This window comes from Bubalus bubalis, chromosome 4 (genome assembly GCF_019923935.1).
Source record: "Bubalus bubalis isolate 160015118507 breed Murrah chromosome 4, NDDB_SH_1, whole genome shotgun sequence".
Taxonomy (NCBI): Eukaryota; Metazoa; Chordata; class Mammalia; order Artiodactyla; family Bovidae; genus Bubalus; species Bubalus bubalis.
In genome coordinates this window covers 8,202,170-8,224,057 of record NC_059160.1, presented here as the reverse complement: position 1 = coordinate 8,224,057, position 21,888 = coordinate 8,202,170, and the positions used below count along the sequence as shown (strand labels likewise).

The 21,888-nt window shown below is 60.8% G+C and overlaps 1 protein-coding gene across 8 annotated transcripts in view; it reads right to left on the bottom strand.

Annotated features, from left to right (window-relative positions):
• Positions 1-21,888, bottom strand: part of MRTFA (myocardin related transcription factor A) — a 207,750-nt gene that overhangs the window by 2,256 nt on the left and 183,606 nt on the right. For all 8 annotated transcript variants that reach the window (XM_044940823.2, XM_044940825.2, XM_044940827.2 and 5 more), the window contains 11 exons: positions 16,134-16,189; positions 13,633-13,708; positions 12,800-12,961; positions 9,176-9,351; positions 8,581-8,712; positions 6,366-6,631; positions 5,717-5,888; positions 3,429-4,643; positions 2,952-3,047; positions 2,472-2,624; positions 2,147-2,207 (listed from right to left, as the gene is read on the bottom strand). In XM_044940823.2, the coding sequence (XP_044796758.1) occupies positions 2,147-2,207; positions 2,472-2,624; positions 2,952-3,047; positions 3,429-4,643; positions 5,717-5,888; positions 6,366-6,631; positions 8,581-8,712; positions 9,176-9,351; positions 12,800-12,961; positions 13,633-13,708; positions 16,134-16,189 (2,565 nt within the window). The remainder of the gene's footprint in view (positions 1-2,146; positions 2,208-2,471; positions 2,625-2,951; positions 3,048-3,428; positions 4,644-5,716; positions 5,889-6,365; positions 6,632-8,580; positions 8,713-9,175; positions 9,352-12,799; positions 12,962-13,632; positions 13,709-16,133; positions 16,190-21,888) is intronic.

Here is a 21,888-nt window from a genome sequence, read left to right as displayed (position 1 = left end):
AAAGAACGGAAACGCGGACTCAGATACCAGCGCTCTTGACAGCGTTGTTCACAACAGCCAAAAGGCAGAAACAGCCAAAAGTGGATGAAGGGATAAACACATTGGTACTGACACCATGGAACACTATTCAGCACAAAAGAAATTCTGGTAAAAGCTGCGACACGGAAGAAAACCTTGAGGATATTATGCTAAGTGAAGCCAGCCAGAAACAAAAGGAGAAATAGCGATGACTGCACTCACACAGATTTAGAACAGGCATTCACAGAGACAGGAAGCAGAAAACCGGGGGGAAACGGAGTTAGTGTGTGAAGGTGACTGTCAGCACGGGACGACGCAAGAGCCCTAGAAACGGAGCAGCGACTGCTGCACAATGATGAAAATGAACTTCATGCTGCTGAGTTTGCACCTTTCAAAGATGATTATGATGGAAAACCAGGTTCCATATGTCTTATCCCAATAAAAAAAAAATTAATGCAGAAACCAGGCTTGCTCCTTGGCCCTCTAGGTCCTGTCCCAACTGAGCGCCAGACGCCCAGCCCCGCTCCCCGCCTCCTTCTCCCTCAGCTCGCCTGCGCGCCCCTGCTGCTGACGCCCTCCTCCACGGCCCTGTGGCCCTCTGGGGGCAAACAGCCCCAGCTTCCTCCTCTGCCGTCTCTTCTTCTCGGCTTCCCACAGCCCCTCTTCTGGCAGCCCTGCCCTCCCGGAACCTCAGCGCCACCCGCCTTTATTAGAAATGCACCCCAGGCCCCTACTGCAGATCCTGCAATCCAGGGAGTCTCCCCGAGATCAAAACCAGTGACCTCGATTTTTTTGTAATTGAGGTAAAATCCACCACATTAAACTGTCCAAGCTGATGAGCCGTTGCTCTTCCTACTGACACAATTAAATCCCTCAGGAGAGAAGCTGCCTATTTCTCTGCCCACGCAGACACGCCCCTGGGGTCTCCTTCGCCTCCAGACCACCAGCTCGTCCCACCAGCAGGCAAACATGCCTCCTTTCCACACCCACCCCTTTGCAGGGGACCTCCTGCAGAGAGCGGTCTAGACCTGCTGTCTCCCACAGCCCAGCCTCTCCAACCAGCTTCAGGCAGGCTCTGGCCGCCGACCCACTATCCGGGCTGAGGTCACTGGCGGCCACCACCACGGCCCGGGGCCAGGTCTCGGTCCCCAGCTTTCCTGAGCAGCACTCAGCGGCCCTGGGCCTTGATCCTCTTGAGGGTGCAGCTCCCCTTCTGCCCCCTGATCAGCCTCAGCAGCTTGAACCACCACCCCTCCCCACCGCCACTTCCTCCTCTCTGCACACCCAGCCTCACCGCTCTGAGTGCCGTCAGGACACCAGCAACCCCCTGACTCCTGCCTTCAGCCCAGACTCCCCTGGCCTGGCCTTGTGGCCCCTCCATTCAGTCTAGGGACTGAGGCGCCCACGCCCCGGGGCACTCACGCTGCTGCTAACACCAGGCCCCTGGCTGCCGTGTCCCCTGGCCACACACCTAACTAAGCCACAGGAAACTGAACTGGCGCTCTGCGGACACTCCTGGACTCAGCTCTCTTGTGGCCCCCCTCACACCCTGCTCTCCTGGATCATCAGCCTCCCAGTCTGCCCTTCCAGAGGAGCCACCCTTCACGCGAAGCTGTGCTATGGCTCCCAGCGTCACCTAGGGTCCCCGTGTCTCAGCCTGGCGCCCCCAGGCGTCTGGACCACCCACACCCGCTCCAGTCTGCCCTGCAGCGCTGAACAGCACCTGCCCAGCAACCCTGACCCCGACCACACCTCGCACCTGGGACCCTTGCCTCCCCTGCTTTTTTTGACGCTCCGACGAAGGACAGTTTGTCTTATTTCTCCATCACCTCCCCACAATAGGCTGCAAGCCCTGCTGAGGTGGGCATCTCTCTCTCACTGCCTCACCCTGGGCTGCGGGCACAGCGCCCAGGGCTCAGGATACAACAAACGTGTGCTGAAGATGCACCCCCACAGGGGGCCCTGCCAGCTTCTGGGACGCGTCTCACACGCTGCTGCCTCCTAAGTACTCACCAAGCCCCCCAGGCACTGTGTCAAGAACCAAACCAAACCCAATCACCCAAGCCCAGGCTAGAGACACGGGGCAGGCAGGAGGGCAGGGACAGGCAGCGTGGGGCCTCAACTTTACCTCCACTCTGAATCAGAATGTCAAACAGGTCATCCATCTGCTGGCTCGAGGAACCATTTTCCTGTGGGCCAAAGACCAGAAAAAGATGAAGACCTACAACAGGGAGCCCCAGCCGGACTCAGAGCACAGACCCTCCCGGCTCTGAGCCAGCAGTTAGGCCCCGGTGGGCTGCGCCCAGGCTCCTGCAGCCCACCCTCTCTCCTGCCCCGACACCCCATCTCCAAGGCCTCTTGGACCCAGAAGGCTGGCTCCAGCCAACCCCACTCCCACAAGACCCGGGGGACTGTGACCACCCACTCCGCGGGCCCCCGGCCACCCTCTTTACCTGCCGCCTGGGCTGCTGGCTCACAGCTTCCTCGTAGCCAGGTGGCTCCTTCTTCGGCTGAGAAGCAGGGGTCCCAAACAGGGGCTGGGGTGGGGGCTCCAGGTCCATGTGGCCTGGGGGGCCGGGAGCTGGAGACTCAGGCTGGGACAGGGGCTGAAGGAGGACAGAGAACCATGGCCGGCTGAGGGCGGCAGCCCGGGGCCCATGCCAGGCAGGCAAGGCGGGGAGCGTCCACCTCCGCCTAGGCCAGCGGGCGGTGCGGATGCATGTGCTCTCGGGGAGTTTCGTGGACACCCCTGCGAGGACGAGTGGCTCTCTGGGGTCCCAGGGCACAGGCAGGGGCGCCAAGCTGACCGCCCTTCCCCTCCCCAGAGCTTCTGCTCAGGGCCCAGGTCCCTTCCCGAGTCCCCAGGACCTGTCACCGGCCCCACCCCCCAAGCCCTGCAGGGCAAGGCTACACAAAGCCTAAAGCAGGCTTACCTTTGGACCAGGCTGAGTGGACGGTCTGGGCTGTGAGGGCGGCGGCAGCAGGGAGCCAGCTGCCAGCGTCACCTTGCTGGGAGACAGCTGGCCTCTCTGAGGGGAAGAGGGGCCGGGCTCCCATCAGGCCCCGTCCCCCCTCCTGGGCACACGCCACCCTGCAGCAGGGGCAGGAGTGGCCCGCCTGGTGGGGCCACAAACAAGCTCTGACACTAAGGGCCGCAGCCGGGAGCAGGCCCTCACAGCTCCACCTGCAAGGCTGGGGGTCTCACACAGGGGCCCCAACCTCCCCAACTCCCATGCAGTCTCAGCCCCGCGTGGGTGACCTCGGGTGGGCAGCCCTCGTTTAGGAGGGCTGAAAGGGACGATCCAAGGACATGAGCACAATCTGCCCCCCTGGGGGCACCTGTGAACCGGCCACTGTCACTGAACGCCCTCTCGCCCTCCTGCGGATTCTGCACCCCCTGCCCCAGGTACCTGCTGGGGGCTCCCGCTGGCCAGGCCAGGGCTGTCTGTGTTCTTCTTGGTCACGGTGAGGACAAGATGGGTCCCTGCGGAGTCAGTGAGGAGCGGGGGCGGTGTGACCCCCTTGACGAGGCTGGGGCCCTGTGGGCCCAGCAGCAGCTGCGAGGCCGGGGCTGGTTCAGGCTCTGGCGGCACAGCTTCCTGCTTCACCACCACGACCGGGGGCGCAAGGGCACACGCGTCTGCGTGGGGGGCGGCGGGGGCCGCGAGGCTGGGGCTGAAGGGGAGCTCGGGGCCTGGGGGCTGCCGGCTCAGCTGGCAGCTGGTGAAGCTGTTCTCCTGCTTCACTGCGGGGCCCAGAGTGACCAGGGCCGGGGCCGGCTCAGGCTCGGACCCCACAGCCTCCTGCTTCACCACCACAGCTGGGGACACCAGGGTGCGGGCGTCTGCGTGGGGGGCGGCAGGGGCCGCGAGGCTGGGGCTGAAGGGGAGCTCAGGGCCCGGGGGCCGCCGGCTGAGCTGGCAGCTAGCCAGGTTGCTCTCCTGCTTCACCGCGGGGCCCAGGGTGAGCGGGGCGGGGGCCGGGGTCGGCTGCTGGGCCCGCTTCTCCTGCTCCAGCTGCAGCCTGAGCCACTCCACCAGCTGCTGCTTCTGCCGGAGCATGCGCGTCAGCTCCTCTATCTGCTTGTCCTTTTCCTGCAGCATCTGGTCCTTATCCCGGCCCTCCAGCTCGGCCCGCACCCCTGGGCTCCGGCAGCAGGCCCCGGGGCGGGGGCCCTCCTCCTTCACAAGGACCTGCAGCGGTGAGGCCTGCAGCGTGAGCTGGGTCACTGGGGACGTCACCATCTCGCCAAAGCTGTCCCCCGGCGTGGAGTTCTCATCGCCTGTGCTGAGCAGCGACCGCTCTGAGGGGGTGGGAGACACAGGGGGCGTGGAGCCTGTGCTGCCGAACTTCACCACACCGTTGCTGGTCACCGTGGCCACCACCACCTCAGCCGGGGCCAGGCCCGCTGCCACCAGGGCGGGCCCCGTGCTGAGCCGGGCGGTGGGGAAGGCGACCACCACCTCGCCCGCCTTGGGCAGGAGGGAGGTGGCAGGGGCCTTGGGCGCTCCGGGGCTGGCAGGGGTGACCTGCTCCTGGTAGGCACGCAGGCGTTCAATCAGGTCTGTCTTGGTGCCTGAGACGGGCAGTGACCGCAACTTCAGCTCCTGCTTCAGCTCTGCCACCTGCAAGGGCACGGGAGTCAGGGCTGCCAGGGGGCGGGGAGCAAGACCAGATTCCAAGCACTGGGCCTCGTCTGTCTGGGCCCCACCGGCCACTTCAGACACACCAAGCCCCAGCCCTCCCACACCCTGGAGAAAGAGGCCTGCTTCTGCTGCCCCTCCTCCCTGTCCTCGCCCCTCAGCTGGGCAGGACATGTCCTCAGTTGTCTCCAGCCCCAGCCTGTGCTCAACCAACACTTGAGTGAACTCACTGCATCTTACAGATGAGAAAATTGAGCTCAGGACAGTGAAATGACCCCTTGGGGGTCATACTGGTGATGTCATGGTGGGCAGAGCTAGAAGTGAGGGCCGGGTCTCGAGGACACCGAGGCCCGTGTTCAGCTCCTCGCCCAAGGGCTGTGTCTTGCTGGGACCCGGGTCATGACTAGGAGGGAGCAGGCTAGTCCAGGGCACAAACTCTCGAGGGAGAATGTGATCCATCCCCCTTCTGACCAGGGCAGAGAGCGCGGGCCAGGCCTGGGCATCTCCCACTCCCAAGGCCCAGGACACAGTGGGGTCGGTGCCCCAAGTGCGGCCGCTCTCTCCTAGGTGGACGCAGCGCTCACAGAGCAGGTTCAGCGAGATGTCAGGAGCCATGAGGAAAGGGCAGTGCTGCAGAGGAGCCCTGACCTGAGCCCTGGCTCGACCACCACCTGGGCCTGTGACCTCGGGCAAGCCTGTCCACCCCCTGCCCCAGGCCTTGGCCTGCTCACCCTGAAGCCAGGGTGACATCCCCGTTCCTTACACTGCATGGGAGGCTGGGAAATCAGAGGCACACAAGTGCTCGGTGAGCCCACGCCCGGGATGAACACCAGCTGGCGTCTTTAATGACAACAACCATGATGAGCAGAGCCAGGCGAGCCTCCAGGCAGGCTCCAGGTGCCTCCGCTGCAGGAGACCAGAGTCCAGAGCCCCGCTCTGCCTTCCGTGGCTATAGTCCCCAGCCGGCCACCTTCCCTGCCTAATGCCAAGCACCTGACGGCCCCACGAGAGGCCAGGCTGGCAGCAGCCAAGGCCACCAGGGCGTAACCACCTACCTTCATGTCATCCAGGTTGGCGGGCAGGGCCCCCGGCTTGCCTGTCAGCGAGGTGCTGTTCTGTCGGACCAGCCCACTGGGTCCAGGGGTGCCCGAGCCGGAGCTGCTGCTGGTAGTGGAAAGGCTGCGCGTCGGGGCGCCCCCAGCGCTGCCCAGAGCCTCCCCTGCCGGCCTGAGAGGAAGAAAGCACAGGAATGAGCCCATGCCAGGTGTCACCCTCGGCCTCTGCTGGGCCAGCTGGAGAGGGGCACAGGGAAGGGCCCTGCTCCCAGACCACTCCGATGGGACAGGGACCCAAGGGTCCCTGACAGTCCAGGGTCACCCACACATCACCGAATCACCGATCACCAGGCCTGTGGGTGGGCAGGGTGGCACCTATTTGGGTGGGGCCTTGAGTGGGCGGGATGGCACCTACTTGGGCAGGACCTGTGGGCAGGCAGAGCCCGTGGGCGGGCGGGGCCTGTGAGCAGCAGGGTGGCACCTACTTGGGCAGAGCCTATGGGCGGTGGGGGAGGCCCATGGGCATGGCCTGTGAGTGGGCAGGGCGGCACCTACTTGGGTGGGCGGGGCCTATGAGTGGGTGGGGCGACACCTACTTGGGCGGGGCCTGTGGGCGGGCGGGGCCTGTGGGCGGCAGGGCGGCACCTACTTGGGCGGTGCGGGCAGGATGGTCTGGTAGTTGTAGTGCTGCTGCTGCTGCTGCTGCTGCTGCTGGTTGAGGATCTGCAGCTGCAGGAAGAGCTGCTGCTGCTGCAGGATCTTGGCGTAGGAGGAGTCCATGGGAGGAGCCCCCTTGTCCTGCTTTTGGTCCGGGGGGATATACTGGTGGTACTTGAGCTTCTTCACCTTTGGCTTCAGCTCCTTGGCCTTCTTGCTGCGCTGTGACTTCTCACTGGCAGACTTGGGTTGGCTTTGCTGGGGGCGTGAGACAGAGGGCACCGTCAGGGGCCTGGGCGTCTCCTGTGAGGGCTGTGCGTCCACCCTGCCCTGCCAGATAACACCCTTCCCAAAGAAGAGGCCTCCTTGGTGCCCAGGAGGGGGCGAGGGCTGATGGGGGCGCGGTGCTGTGACGTGCCCTGCTCTTCACAGAGCTTCCAGCAGGAACAGGACACGGGGTGAAAGAGACTGGCGAGAACCCTGCCTTGCCAGGAGCCGGCGTGTCTACTGGAAGATGAAGAAGCGGCTCAGCGCAGTCAGTGGCTTGAGGTCACACAGTGGCTGTGATCTTGCCCACAAAGGAGCCGAGATCCAAGCCCAAGACTCCAAAAGCTCCTGTTCGTGCACCCACAGCCGGCACACAGGGCGGCCTCCTGCTGGGCCTTGAGGGTCCTCTGGGGTGAGGGCGGGTGGAGCTGAGTGGGGCATGTGAGCAGGGAACGGGCCGGGCAGGACCAAGAGGGCCTCGCAGCATCTGCACAGAGACCAGCAGAGGGGAAGAGCAGAGACTCCGTGCGGGGTCAGTGGGAGTCTGGTTAGGGGGCCGTAGGGACTGACAGGATGAGGAAAGAGGTGACCAACTAGGGGAAGAAGGGGCAGCAGAGCTGCGGCAGCCGAGCAGCTACACGGTTCAGGGTTCTGAGCTCTGACGGCAGCCCCTCCATGGTGGTGGGGAAGAGGGTTGGGTGGCCTGGGTGTGGAGAGAGGGGGAGAAAGCGAGGGGCCGCTGGGGCCAGAGCGCACCCCAGAGGACGGACAGGGGCCCGAGGAGAGGGCCCAGCAAGGCCAAGGGTGTGAGAAAGAGGCCGAGAATGGCCCAGGAGCACCTCACTGAAAGGGAGGCAGACAGGGAGCCCAGGGAAGCCACCCAGAGAAGAGAGCGACCCAAGCGGTCAAAGGCAGCTGGGGCTCCTCTGCAGGAGGGTTCACAGCGGGGCTGTGGAGCCAGAGGCCGAGGCGCTTCCAGAAAAGAGGAAGTTAGATAAAGACACACACACGGTTCTCACAGAGGAGAGGTGGGCAGAGGCAGGCATGAGACCTGTGACAAGGGGCATGTCTGGGGGAGGAAATCTGGGGGAAAACCTCAGATGTCTGGGCCAGTCGGGAACGGACCACAGAGACAAGGAAGGTGTGGCTGGCTGCCTAGGGAGCGGCCAGGAGCCATGGGGCACGCGAGCTCCGCAGGCCGGGAGGAGCAGGACCAGGGTGGGGCGCCAGCCCAAAGGGACTAGGAGCACCTGGAGACACAGAGAGGGCTCGGCCAAGGCTGTGAGCAGCGGGAGAGGAACGTGGGTGGCCTGAGACTCCAGGCCAGGGCCTACGCGGAGGGACTTCAGAAATCAGTCAAGCGCAGAAGCAAGTGGGGCTGGAAGGAAGGGCCCCTGCCCAGCAGGAGCGAAGCACAGGCTGGAGGGGGCAGGCAGGGCCAAGGCCCCAGAGGCTGAGGCAGGAGACTCGGCTGGGCGGGGAGGCCCAGACGCTGGCTCATGGTGCTGCTGAACTCAACCTCAGGATCCAGCACCGAGTCCCCGTGCAAAGGTGCCCGTGGGTGTCTCATGGGCTGAGGCTAACTGGGGCCCCTCAGGTATTTCACATCAGGACTCGGAGAAAGAAAATGAAGACGAACTCCCAGCACAGCTGGCCAGTGACCATGGGCCACCATCTCGCTACTCGATCCCCTTAAGGTCTCACGAGGCCGTGCATGGGGCGGGCAGGAGTGACAGCCTGCCCTGCGCTCAGTACACTGGGGCCGTGACTGCGGCCCCTGTCCACGGAGGGAGTGAGCAGGCCGCCTGTAGCCCCGTAGTGACCTTTGCTGGTCCCTGACCAGGAGGAGAGGGTGAGCACCCCCACTCCGACACTGTCCCCACACTGGAGTCAGCGAGGCATCAGGGGCGGGGGGCAGTGGGCTGGGGGTCTGTCTGTACCTTGATGAGGGTGGGGAGGGGCTTGGCGGCGGGGACCGTGGTTCCGTTGGTGAGGCTGGGAGGCAGAGGAGGCTGCTCTGCCAGGAACAGTGTTTCTCCGGACTCTGGGCCCACGGGGAGCTGAGACACAACCTGGGAGAGAGATGGGGACGTGAGGACACCCCAGAACCTGCACCACCTCCAGGCTCCAGCTGGTGCTGCAACCCTTCCTGGTCCGCCCGGAGGTGGGCGACTGTCACCCCCTCTGACGGTCGTACCCCCTCTGATGGTCGATGTTGAGGGCAGAGGAAGGAAGGCTGAGAAGAGCAGCCTCCAGGGTGGCAGCGGGAGGGGGGACTAGAAAAGGGGGAGCAGAAGGTGGAGAATGTGTCACGGACCTGCACACACTCAGGAAAGGCAGCTGTTCTGCACGAGGGGACACAGGGCGGCAGGGAGGCCTCCAAATGTAACTCCAAAGGCCCACTGCCAACACCCTCCACCCGAGCTAGCAGGCCAGCACCTCCCGGCTTCCCTGCCCCACCTGGCCCCAGGGAGAGACCTCGCAGGGGCTGCTCCAGCAGGTCTGGGCCCCGGGGGAGTGGAGGAGGAAGCTCACCTGAGCGGGGGACACAGAGGTGGCACTGGGCGGCGGCTCGCTGACTCGGGCTTCCAGGGGCGACGGCACCGAGCCCTGGGACTCGTGGCTGGCGGGCTGCTCGGGGGATAAGGCATCGCTGCTGTCCTCGTCGAAGGACGAGCTGTCTGCTACCTTCGGGTAGTTCACCTGGCCCACTGAAAGCCAAGGCCCGGGTGAGACTCCTCGGCTGAGGGCCCTGTTCCCCAGCCAGAGGCTGTCCTCTCGCCCTGCGGGCAGCAGGAGGAGGCAACTGGCAGCTGCCCTGCCTCTTGTACCCAAACGAACTGGAGGAAAGCTCGTCCTCACAGCCCCAAAGTGAAGGCCAGGAGAGCCAGTCCTACCGGCCCTCACGGTGCTGCCTCGGCAGGAGAGGCCTGACTGCTTGCCCGCTAGGCCCCCTCGCACCGCCACCCTGGAGGCTGCTCCTCTCAGCCCTCCCATCTTCGCCCGTCCTCTGCCCTCTAAGACAAGACGCACCCGTGTTTGGTCTTCACGGTGAATGTCTGCCCTCCCTCCCAAGCCTGTCGCCGCCTCCACCTCCTGTTTCTTGGCTGTTGCAGGCACTATATTTCCACCCCGGGGACCCTGCGAGGAGGGCTGAAGGAGTCGCGAACAGCTATGGGGGTGCAGCTCCTCCCCTGGGCTGCCTGACTCCCTGAAGACCAGGAACAGACCACTCTTCAGCCTCTGGCAGTTGTGCAGGTAGAGGGCAGGGCAGGGCAGAGGAGGGGAGGAGGGCCGCCTGCTCGCCCAGGTGAAGCAGGGCCAGTGGCTCTCAAAGCCCCAGGGCCCGGGGCAGCGAGGCCACCACCCGCCCTCCCCCCTGTGAGGGCACAGGGCCTGGAGGCCTGTGCGCCCGGGTTGGGGGGCCTGGCGTGGGAATCCCAGGCGCAGAGGGAGGGGAAAAAGGGGACGGACAAGCACGGTGTTTCAGGACTCCTGTCACAACCCCGCGGCCAGCACGGTCAGAAGAGAAGCGTGGCACGAGCCACCATCCACACAGAGGAACCAGGCGCAGGGGTGAGTGGGGGCCACACCACAGACGAGGAAGAGGAACAACCTGGAGCGCTCCCCCTCCAGGGCCGTGACCCGAGGACACGGGAACCTGGACAGGAGGCCCCTGAGCTTACACCCCCCCCCCCCCCCGCCGCAACCTGCCAGGGTGGCCCTCCTGGCCCCCCTCACCTGCCCTTGACTGGAGCTCCGAGGGGGCACAGCCTCCTGACCACCGTGTGCCTCCTGCCAGCCGCTCGAGGCCCAGGTTCCTCCCCTGGCCTCCCACTCCCAGAGAGGCGACCACCAGGACCAGGGAGTGGACAGAGGAGCCTCGGGTCCACCCCAATTCAGTCCAGGGGTCACTGCAGGGTCCTGCCCTGAGGGAGTTCACAGTCCAGGCTGTGGGGCACAGCCAATGCTTTGCTAGACGGAAGCCTGGATGCTGAGGGGGCCAGGCTCGGGGAAGACTTCTGGGGCTTTTACACAACTCTTCCAGGTCAACTGGAAGTAGGTGTGTGAGTGTTAAGCGCCTGAGTGTGTGGGGGAATCTGCGGTGACAGGGACCATCTGCAAGGCCCCTCCCGGGCCCCCACCCTCAGCAGGCTCCCCAACCTCTGCCTCCTCCTCCCATCCTCCCACCTCCACAACCTGCCCGTGACGCATCCTCTCAGCCCTAAACCTGCCCGCATCTCAGCCTAAATATCCTTCCTGACCACCCTACCCACTCCTCTTGAACAACGGATGACATCTGCCCCCTGCCCACCCCTCCACCTCATGACCACTGCTGGAGAACGGCCCTTTCTCTCCAGCCACCAGTGACGATCTCGCTGCCAAACACACCAGCTTCCCAGGCCTCCAGGCCACTGCTCACACTGCCCCTCCGCCTGGAATGGCCCTCAGTACCTGCTCTACTCGGTGCATGGACTCAACCTCCAGGCTGACCCCAATCATGCGCATCAGCCGTGCAACCTCCCCGCCCCGCCGCCCTCCCCGTCCGGCTTGGACGAGCCCCGGCTGCCTGGCCACGTGCCCACCGTCCTGCACTGTCCACAACAGCAGGGCCAGCTGCTCTATCATGAACATCACTGCCAACGGCACAGCCCTTTCCCGAGCCTCCCCAGGCAGCTAGGACTGCGCCAGGCGGAGCCTGTGAGCTCCCGGAAGGCAGGTGACTCGGATCCCAAGTCACAGGGCCCGGGCCTTTCTCAGCAGGCAGCACCACCTGTGCCCGGGAGCAAGAGGCAGACGTCACTGGTGCACACCACAGCCTTCTCCCGGCAGGCCGAGCCCGTGCAGGGCAGCAGCCGTGTGTTCTGTGTCTGTGATGGCCAGGCTCACGCAGGCCTGGAGCCCGGCCAACTCCTGGCAAACATTTATCAGATCTGGGATGGCGGGAGAGTCCAGACTGACCTCGGCCCAAACACTGGCCGTAACTAGGGGCTGCGGCAGAATGTGCTGGAGATCTGGGGGGAGCACACTGACATGAGAGGCTGGATGGCGCCACTGACTCAACAGACCTGCGTTTGGGTGGACTCCGGGAGTTAGTGAGGGAGGCCTGGCGTGCTGCTGTCCATGGGGTCGCAGAGTCGGACACGACTGAGCGACTGAACACTGACACAGGCGAGATGAACACCTGGGCGAGGTGGGGAATGCAGGGAAGAGGGTACTGAGACCCCCAGCTCAGCCCACCTCTGCACTGGTGCAGGTGAGGCCCAGACCTGCCTCTGCTGACCCGGGCCCCACCCGGCCTGCCTTGAGCCAACCCTGCCCAGAGACCCAGCTCACACTTATGGTGGGAGCACTCCAGCTGCCTCCCAGGCCAGATCTCAGGCCCATAGCAGCTACAGAAGCACGTCTGTCCCCTCACCGCGGCAGTGAGGGGATCAGGGGCGCACGCCTGACCGTGGCCACAGGGCTCTGCAGCGCCCCCTGCCCCTTCCTGACACCCCCCTTCGAGGTCAACGTGCAGGTGTTCCTCCTCCCCCGCAGACACTTCAATTCCTGCTTGGCCTGCACCCCCACCTTGGCCTCACCTCCTCTGACGCCAACCCCCACCATCGGGGCCGGGCCGAGTGGCCCTCGGTCCACTGGGGCCTACTTCCCTGCTTGGGTCTGCACTTGGGCTTGAGCTCTGTAAGGACCAGGGGCGTGGTCCACCTCGCAGGGCCGTGTCCACGCACCTAGCCCGCCGCCCAGGTCTGTCGGCCTTTGTAAGCGAACTATCTGGGCAAAGGGTCAGGCTCCCAGAAGGGGCTTCACGAGTGAAAAGCAGCAGCAGGCACGGTTTCTAGTTCTCGGCATCTCCACGTGCTCGTGCACACCAACCCTCACACCTACCCACCTTCTCTGAGAAAGAGGGGCGACCCCTGGGTTCAGAGATGGGGAGCGGACGGAGGCCTCGGTTACTGGCTTAGCTGTTCCGGCACGGCGCCGATCCATGGGGCCATGGGCACTGACCCAGGCTCGCATGACCCGTTTGTCAGGTTCTGGTTCTCCACGCCTCGGCTCCCCCGCCCCACGCTAAGCAGGAAGTTAGGGAGCAAGCAGCCCGGCGGCCCTCCCCCTGCGCCGGCTCGCGGGTCCATGCAGGGAGGCCTGGCTCCTCACCAATGATGGCCTCCTTCAGGCTGGACTCCACGGGCAGGATATTCTTCTCCACCAGCTCCATGGGGCCAGGCCTCTGCGCGATCTTCTCATTGAGGTCATCTGCCAGCCTGGCTCTCTTCAGCTTCAGCTGCTTGGCCTGGAGGGAGGGCTCAGCCGAGGTCTCTGCATGTGGGAGAGGGTGGAGGAGGATACAGGGGTGAGCGGGCTCTGCCCTGAAACCCCAGGGCACCTCCCCTTCCTGCCAGGGAAGGAGCAGAGAACAGCAGAACCAGGCAGAGTGGGGGACCCGGTGTGAAGTTTCACGAGGACAGAGGGAGGGGGCCCCACTGAGGACAGTGTGTGGTCACACCCAGCCGTGGTCACTAGGCACAGCAGGCCCAGACGACGGGGCTTGCTGCAGGGGACAATCTGCCTCCCTGCTCTGGGCCTCGGTGTCTTCCCCCTCAGTGGCTTCCTGCCACGTGCAGGGTTCAGACTAGGAAAGTCTTCTTCCAACTCCAAAGTGGGTTCTAAACCAAACAAAAAATGGATAGACTCAAGCCCAAACCTTTCCTTCCCTAGAACGAGGAAAGACGTGTGTGGGCGGGGGCAAGCAGAGTTTGTCTGGGATGACCTCGCTTGTACTGCACAGCTGCTGGAGTAAATACCGAGTAAATGCACGAATGAGTGGAAGTAAATCACGCTAGAGACAGATCTGGGGGAGAGGACTGCACACCCCGTTTTTGTGAGGAATGGGGGCAACGAGAAAGAGTGAAGAAGCAGCGTGGGTGGCGCAGGGTGGAAACAGTGGGCAAGAGGGCCTGCATGAAGAGGCACTTCCCAGCCTAACACACCTTCCAAAATGTGCATTCTGACCAGCTCCGATCTCTCCGGCCGGGAACGGATCTTCCGTTTCAGGTAGTCCTCTGTCTGCAGAAAAAACACACCAAGCAGCTCTCAGACGCAGGTCACAAGCTTAAGGCCTGGACAAGACCAAAAGGCAGCCGTGGCTTCAGTGGGTGACCTCGGCCGCCCCAGGAGCCCAGCCTGGACACTGCTGGGCCCCGAGGCCTGGGGAGGGTGCACCCACTCTCAGTGCACCTGCTGAGGGCTTCGCCCACCTGTGAGGACCGTCTGTCTCTCTGAGGCTGAACTACTAACATATGTTCTAATCTTTCACTTTTATTATCACAAAAGTAATATGAGTTCATTAAAGAAAACTTAAAAATTAGACAACAATAAAAAAAACATGTAATTATCCACTGTTAGTACTTAGGGATATTTGTTTCTAGTCATTCTTCCATGCAGAAGATAGGTTTAATTTTGCAGAGCTCTAATCATACTGAATATAACTTTGCATCTTATTTCAAAATCTTTGGCACTGCCCGACACCACAGCATTTTCTGTTCACTCTGAACTAATTTTGATACGTGGTGTCATAGTTCTAGTTCCTTAAAGTCTAATGTCCTCATTTCTGCACTTATGAGACTCCAGGCAAATTAAACCATTTCCCCGACAGTCCTGGAGCCAGCCCACTACCCAGCGCTCCTGGTATAATGTGTATGTGACCCTGGATCCGTCTCACTCTAGAGCCTGTGTTCTTAAGCTTTGCACCAGAATTTTCCAAACCATCAGCCAAGACCATCACCTCTCCTACCCAGCACATGTTAGGAGAGGACAGGGCAGGACGAGACAGAGCAGAGGCAGGTAGAGTAGAACAGGATGGAGAATAAAGTGGCAGAGCAGACGTCACGCCTGCAGCAAGGTCAAGACTTGCTCCCTGGCCTGGCTATGGCCCTAGCCCTGTGGTGCCGAGCTCCCAGGAGACGGCTTATGGCGGCCGTGGGCTCAGGGCCTGTCACCCATCTGTGGTGGGCAGAAGTGCTGCCCTGGCTGCTGGAGAAGAAAGCACAGCAGACTCTGGCCGGAGCCGGTCTTCACGGACAGCAGCGGGAGGAGGCCCAGGTACTGAGGAAGAAACAGCTGGAGTCCACAGACCAAGGTTTCACCCTGGCTGCCACCGACTAGCTGGACAAGTTAGCTAACCTCTCTTAGCTGCATCTGTTAAGGTGAAGATAGACGCCTAATTCATAAGAGCTGCTGCCGCCGCTAAGTCGCTTCAGTCGTGTCCGACTCTGTGCGACCCCACAGACGGCAGCCCACCAGGCTCCGCCATCCCTGGGATTCTCCAGGCAAGAACACTGGAGTGGGTTGCCATTTCCTTCTCCAATGCATGAAAGTGAAAAGTGAAAGTGAAGTCGCTCAGTCGTGTCCGACTCTTAGTGACCCCATGGACTGTAGCCCATCAAGCTCCTCTGTCCATGGGATTTTCCAGGCAAGAGTACTGGAGTGGGGTGCCATCGCCTTCTCTGCATAAGAGCTGCAGTGAACCTAAACACGAAAAGGACAGAATTGCACCTGTCAACTAGCACCTTTTCTAATCAGGTCACATTTACTCCTTGCCTTGGAGAAGCAGGCCAAGAAGTGGCACCAAGTCTTAAGACTGGGTGGAAGGTGCGGGCAAGGCCATTCCTTGAATTCCCTCTTCCTCCGGCCAGCTAACAGTGCACCCAGTCACTCCTTTCGTTCCCAGCACCCAGGCCCTCATTCTTCCTGCTCACTCTAAGAATTCATCATCATTTTCCTTAGAAATTGGTTAAAAATAAGATAAAAACAGAAGACCGTAAGGTGAGCCCTGGAGGTAAATGATTCAGTCTCTGACAGAGCTGTGGGTCCCGGGCAGCCTGTGAGCCTCCATCAGGGGAGGTTCTCCTCCCTTGTCTTTTACATAAAAGAAAAAGTGCCGGGCCGAGACGGGGAAGCACGCTCTGGCCACTTCCCCATCTCCACCCACGCCAGGCAGCAGACTACCCCTCTAGGCCCCTGGGGGAACTGAAACCGAGGGGGACAGAGCAGCAAGCAGGTGCGGCAGCGTGAGCCGGCGCCCAGGGCCCAGCTTCTGCTTCCACGGCCTCCAGTGGACCCTGGCTGCTCAGGCAACAGGGAGGTCTCCAGGCCCACCACTCAGCAAGCTTTCCCGTGGCCGGTGTTCATGTCCTAACAGCTGCCAGAGGCCAAGTAGAATTCAAGTTTGGAAAATACCAGTGGTCTCCAAACCCAGAGGAGGCTGGCGCCCATGACACACCCTTAGATGTACCAGAGGAGGACGGTCATTCTGATCACAGTCCGAACCTTCATGCTGGCAGGCACTGGGGCGGGATGAAGCGGAAAGGCAGAGCTTTCTGTTTAGAACCGTGAGGCTGGGGCTGACCAGGGACCACGCCAGACCGGGGGGATGGCAGCAGCACAGTGGGTTCTGGCGGGGCTGTGGGGCCTGGGAAGAAGGATGCCTTACCCTGGCCCGCTCCAAGCTCCTTCTCTGCTCGTGAAATGCAGCTGGACTTTTCAAAGCTGTTGGGAGAAGAACCGTACAATAATTACATCAGAGTGAAGCGTCGCGTCTACTGCTGCAGTTTACAGTGGAGAAGGCATCTTTAATTCAAGTTCACTTCAGCAGCGCTATTCACATCGGCTGATGGGAAGGACAAGGGGGCGCCTGAGGAAGCACGCATCTTTACGGCTCAGCTGCCCCATCACTACAATCCTGGCGATTTCATTCTCATGGGGAATGGTTACTGCTAAGGTGCACCCATGGAACGTAACCCTAACACAACCCTTACGGAGCCACCGACCCTGGAAGATGGGGACACAGAGTACCCCTGCAAGCCAGGCGCCCCCACTGTCCTCCTTTAACCTCATCAGGAACCACATGACCAAATGGTGTGACTGAGGCAGCTCAACCAAAAGGACGCATGTCCTCTTGGTGCCGTTTCCTTCTTCGGTTCAGCTGGTGGTAAGAGTGCTGCTAAAATTAACTTGCATTTCATCCTGAAGGACTAAAACCTTCAGGGGGCTCGTATGGCTGACTGCGGTACACACAACCAGCGGCTGACCAGAAGGCCCCCCTGGAGCCCCGTCAGGGACCTGGCACTATTCTGGGGCAACCACCCCACGGGCCACAGCTCGCCACTCGGCAAAGCATGCTGGGGGCAGGGAGACCAGAATCAGACCCTCTACAAAGCAGCACTGTGAAGCCAGTTCAGCAAATGATGAGTGGGGATACCCTGAGCTTGAACAGGGAACGGATGGCCTGGCTCACTTCAAGAAATTCACCAGACGGGGGTCAGTTTCAGTTCTGCCGCCCTACGGTTTCAGAGCAGCTGTGAGACGGTGTGGAAGGGGCTGCCGGCTGTGGTGGGAGAGCAGGGTGAGGAGACGCTAAAAGTAGCCAGAGCACAGACTTGACCCCATCCTGCTGGGGCCCCTGCCCCCCGCCGCCCCACCCCACCCCGGGCTGGGCCTCAATAGCAGCCGAACCAGAAGGAAGTGCCAAACGTCCCCGCGGTAATTTTTTTAAAAGCATCATTTTTGAAAGGTCACCTGAGAGCACCCCACCTCCTAAACAGCAGGGGGAGCTCTAGACTTAGCAAATGATGTCTAAGGAAAACCAGCACACAGGCTCCCTCACCAAGCTCCCAGAGCCCGCCCAGCTCCGGTCTGAAGGTCTGGGCATCTCTGCGGGCCAGCAGGCCAGCCTGCATCTGCTTCTGCTGAGTACAGCTGGTGCAAGTCCAGCATCAGCCTCCAAGAGCCCTGCTGGGCGCGGGGTGACGGACAGCAGGGCACACACACAGCCCTTGCGGAGGACAGTAAGGACCGAGAAGCAGAGGGAAACTCAGCGTCTGCCGCCCCGCCCCCAGCTGTCCTTCTGCCTTCTTCTCCTCCACAGCTCATCGCCGTCTGACACTCCGGAGGATTGCACCAGTATCTTTCTAATTTACTGCCAGCCAGCTCCCTCGGGCACGGCAGGGGCCCGTGTCCTGCTTTCCTCCCTGAAGGTAACCCCAGAGCCGCCAAAGGCACCCAGCGTGTGGCTCATTTGGTGATCTACTGGCTATTCCACGTGGAATGGACATACAGTTGTACCCTGGTGACAGAAAACCGGAGGACTCTGTGAGCTCTGAACTTTCCCTTGAGCAGCCAGGATTAAGCTCTCATCTGGGTTTGAAACCTCAGGGGTCCCCGACAGAACGTCTGTGTTCCTGTCGCTGCTGGTTTGACGGGGGGGATCGCCTGCTCTCTGGGTCTCGTCTTCTTCTGCAGAGTGGACTCCGCCCACTTCTGAGAGTGACGGCGCTCTGGGGCCGGGGGCGCCCTCACCGCCATGGGTAGGGTGCTGCTGGCACCCTGCATGGTGATCTGGCTGAGCCCTGCGTTAGATCCCCACAGGGGCTAGTGCGTTTCTGCAGCAGTCTTGGTGCCGGTCGCGCAAGAGCCTACTCTGCAGTCCACGGGGGCAGGCACACACCCAGTCTCTGGGCGCCAGCTCACGCTGCACAGACGTTCCCGACGGCAAAGGCCTGTGTCACCCTCCGGCCCACCAGCACGTGTGGTCAGGAGTGGGGATGCGCGTCAGGTGCAGCTGACTTCCTGCATGGCTCCATCTTCGTGCTGGCGAGGTGCTGTGGCGAGCACCATTCTGGACACTTTGAAGTGCTGTCCAGTCGAATGTTCCTAGTGACTCCACGTGGTGTGCAGTGTTGTCTTACAGCCGTGGGCAGGCTCAGAAACGGGAGGAAAGGCAGTGAGTGGCAGAGTAAGGTTCTCAACCCCATCCTCTCTCACCCTCAGTCGGCGTTCTCTCTCTCCTCTGGGGGGCTTCTTAACTTCTTCAGAAGGTGGAGAAGGATGACTCCACTGGATGTGGAGGCAGGAAGGCTGAGAAGCAGGGCAGAGGGCAGGCGGTGTGGCGAGGCCGGCTTGACCACCGTGCTGAGCACAAACGCTGGGAGGGAGGCTCAGAGGAGGGGTGCAGTGACTGCAGGTCCCAGAGCCACAGTCAGAAAGATGAGCCCACATGAGGCTGAAGGCGCAGCCTCCAGCACCAATCCCAGGAGATGAGCCAGGAGGGGAACGAGAAGACCAGAGGAGCTCGGCAGTTGCTCAGAGCTTGAGCAAAAGAACCAGAAGTGAAGACCCCCGCAAAAAATTCAACACAATGATCACTGATCCCCAAAGATGGCTTCATTTTATGACATTATAATCTCACTGAATCTTAACCACCACAAGGCAGGTGCCACTCTTCCAGTTCTACACGTGAGGAAACCAACACTGCGGTGACCCGTGAGGCCGTTCACCAGGTACTGGACCCCAACCCAGTGACAGGCGAGGACTGTCAGCCCCTGAAGAGACCACTCTGCGCTCCCCATGTCTAATTCTGCTCTCTGAGAGCAAGTTCAGCGAATTCGAGAGCCACTTCCAGGAAGGCAAAGGAGGGGGCGATGGCCCCTCTTGTCGGGACTCCTAGAAGGCGCTTCTGAGGCCCGTTTGGGGACGCCTGGAGCTGGGTAGCCAGTGCTCTTGGAAGACTGGGGTATGTGGTGGAGAGGCCACCCCTGAACATGTCCGGTCAGCTTTGCTAGAAGCCGTGGCTATGGAGGGTTGCCTAGTGAGGGGTAGGGGTGATAACGCAAAGCCCTGGCCTTTCTTGATACGGAAGCAGGTGGCAGTGTCAAGCCATGATCACCACACGCTTGTCCACTAAGGAACGAGACTACAAGGAAGCAGAGCAACACAGAAAATACATTACAAAGTTCAGGCCTCTACGAGTTGTGGAAAATCCCCAAAGACTCAAAAGTTAATCTTAAGTGTGTGTCTGAGTCCGAGGGTGGTGTTCACCTTAGACTCGCGTCTTCCTGCGCAAGACTGCCTTAATGGCTTTGCCCGAGGAGCCCAGGCACTGCTCACTTGGAACTTTTATTTTCCCAGAGACTCCAAGAAGGCCGTCTCTGAAAGAGACGTACCCCTCCCCAAACCAATGCAAGCCCAAGAACTGCGCACGGCTGTCCACAAGAACACACATGTGTGGTGTCACTGGGCAGTGAAACGGGACTCTTCATTTCCATCTTCTCGAAACTGGTTTCCTGAGATGCTTGCACGGCTTTGTGTGGACACAGGGAGGAGTGCAAACACGCACTGAAAGGAAACAGCAGCGAGGAAATCAAACACGCCAAGTGGCTAAGCGGTGCGGTGCTCCTGATCCCAGTTTCGGCCCCGGCTGGCTCTAAGCACCAGCCATATACTGTGTTCCTTCTCTTCAGCGCCCATCTTCCTTCTCCCTGAACAGATCTGCTGCCTTAACTGAGGTCATTTGTGACCTAAAAAGAGAAGAAACTGCTTCAATTTCCTTTCTCAAAGGAAAGGAGATTTTTGCTTCCCAGGGGCAGCTGAGTGCTGTGCTGGGTGCAGTTCTCAGGACATGGACCGAGTGCACAGAAGCGTGAGTGCAAGCAGCCTTCAGGACCTCCCCAGCAGGGGGGCGCAGCGCTCTCCCACCACCAGCCCCAGACGCAGACAACGCAACGCCTCCTGCAAGCCACAGGGCACTTCGGGGAATGCTTTTCAGCAAGAACGACAGCAACGAACGACCAAGACTCATTTTCTCACCACTGTCATTTAGGAATATTTATTAGGTGCCTGGGTCTGAATGGCACTTTATTAGGTGCTGACATAATAAACACAAAAATGATCGTTCCCATTCTCAAGAAGATACCATGCTAGAACTAAAGCTCACCACCGATGCTGTGTGCAGAGGAATCAAAGGCTGCGATCACAGGACACCTCAGCGAGGTCAATAGAGTGTGATGGGCCAGGCAAGCCTGGGGGCTCTCTGTCCACGGCAGAAGCAGCAGCCCTGCGCACAGGGCATCAGTGGGGGCTGGTGTGTGTGGCAGAGGGGTGAGGGAATGGGGAACAAACGTATTTAACAACTCAGGTGGGAAACGAGAGCCAGATCCATCCATCTATCTAATAAAGCATTCTTAAGCAGCTACTGCGCTAGTTACTGAGGACAAGGATGCACAGGATGGAGCCCCAGCCCTCTAAGGCAGCTCACGGTCTGGTCAGAAAAAGACAAATAATGACACCATAAGAGAGAAGTATAGGTGCAGAGGTAACTGAAATGACTACATGAGACAGAAGAGGCAAAATTCTGCCTGAGGAAAGAAGTGTTTCAACTGTCCGGGTAGATTTACAGAGAAAACCCAAATGAAGGGAATAGAAATACCACAGGCAGACAAGGAAGGGAGTGGGCCGGTCACCCGAGAGCACAGCAGCTTCACGGGACTACAAGTGGTCTGACGTGGCGGGTCGGGGGCATTCATGTGGCGACCACAAGGCTTGGGGGGCCGGGGAGGGCCCAGCCCTTGAAGAACTCTAATGAGCCGTCACAGGGCTGCATCAGGGGAGCCGAGAAGACATACTTTCCTGTACTCCTCCCACTGACTACAAATGAACACCCCAGACCTTATAATATAGGTTCTCAAAGGTGGAGAGAAGGTGACAGACTGGCCAGGGACTTTGGAATCCGAAGAAGGACACAGTGGTGGGTCCCTCGAGTTTCCTTTTTGCCTCATACATCCCAGACTTGGAGCTGAAGAAGCCAGCAACCTGGAGATGCTGATGGAAGTGGACAAAAAAGCCCCAACAAAACCTACCCTCGCTAGGCACAGGACCAGGAAAAGGGCATCCCAGCAAGAGAGCGCTTAGACAATAATCAATCTACTCCGGCCAGACACCACTGTGAAAGCCCCACCCCTGCCAGGAAAGGCCAAGGGGGAGTCTAGACTTCCAGCCCTCCACGGCTGTGATGAAGCGTCCCAGTCCTCCTGCCACGGGGCGTCGAAGGAGGCCGAGGAGGAAGCTGCCCCAACCCAAGAAGTAAGTGCAGACCATGTGGGGAGCCACGTCCCCGCTAGCAGTAAGGAGACCCCGTCCCCTCTGAGGGGACTGTCAGGGGAGCACTGGTGAGGAGTCAGGACTTCCACCATTACAAGCTCACCTCCAACCCACAAAAACGTCTAACATCATGTCATCCAAGCTTTGGAAGGGGAGGAAAAAGATGGATAGGAAAGGTACTTAAATAAATGGCTGAAAACTTCCCAAATTTGGCAAGAGACGTAAGCCTACACATTCAAGAAGCTGAGTAAATCCCAAACGAGTTAAAGTCAAAGAAATACATGCCAGGCAGTGGAAACAGTGCCAGACTTTAT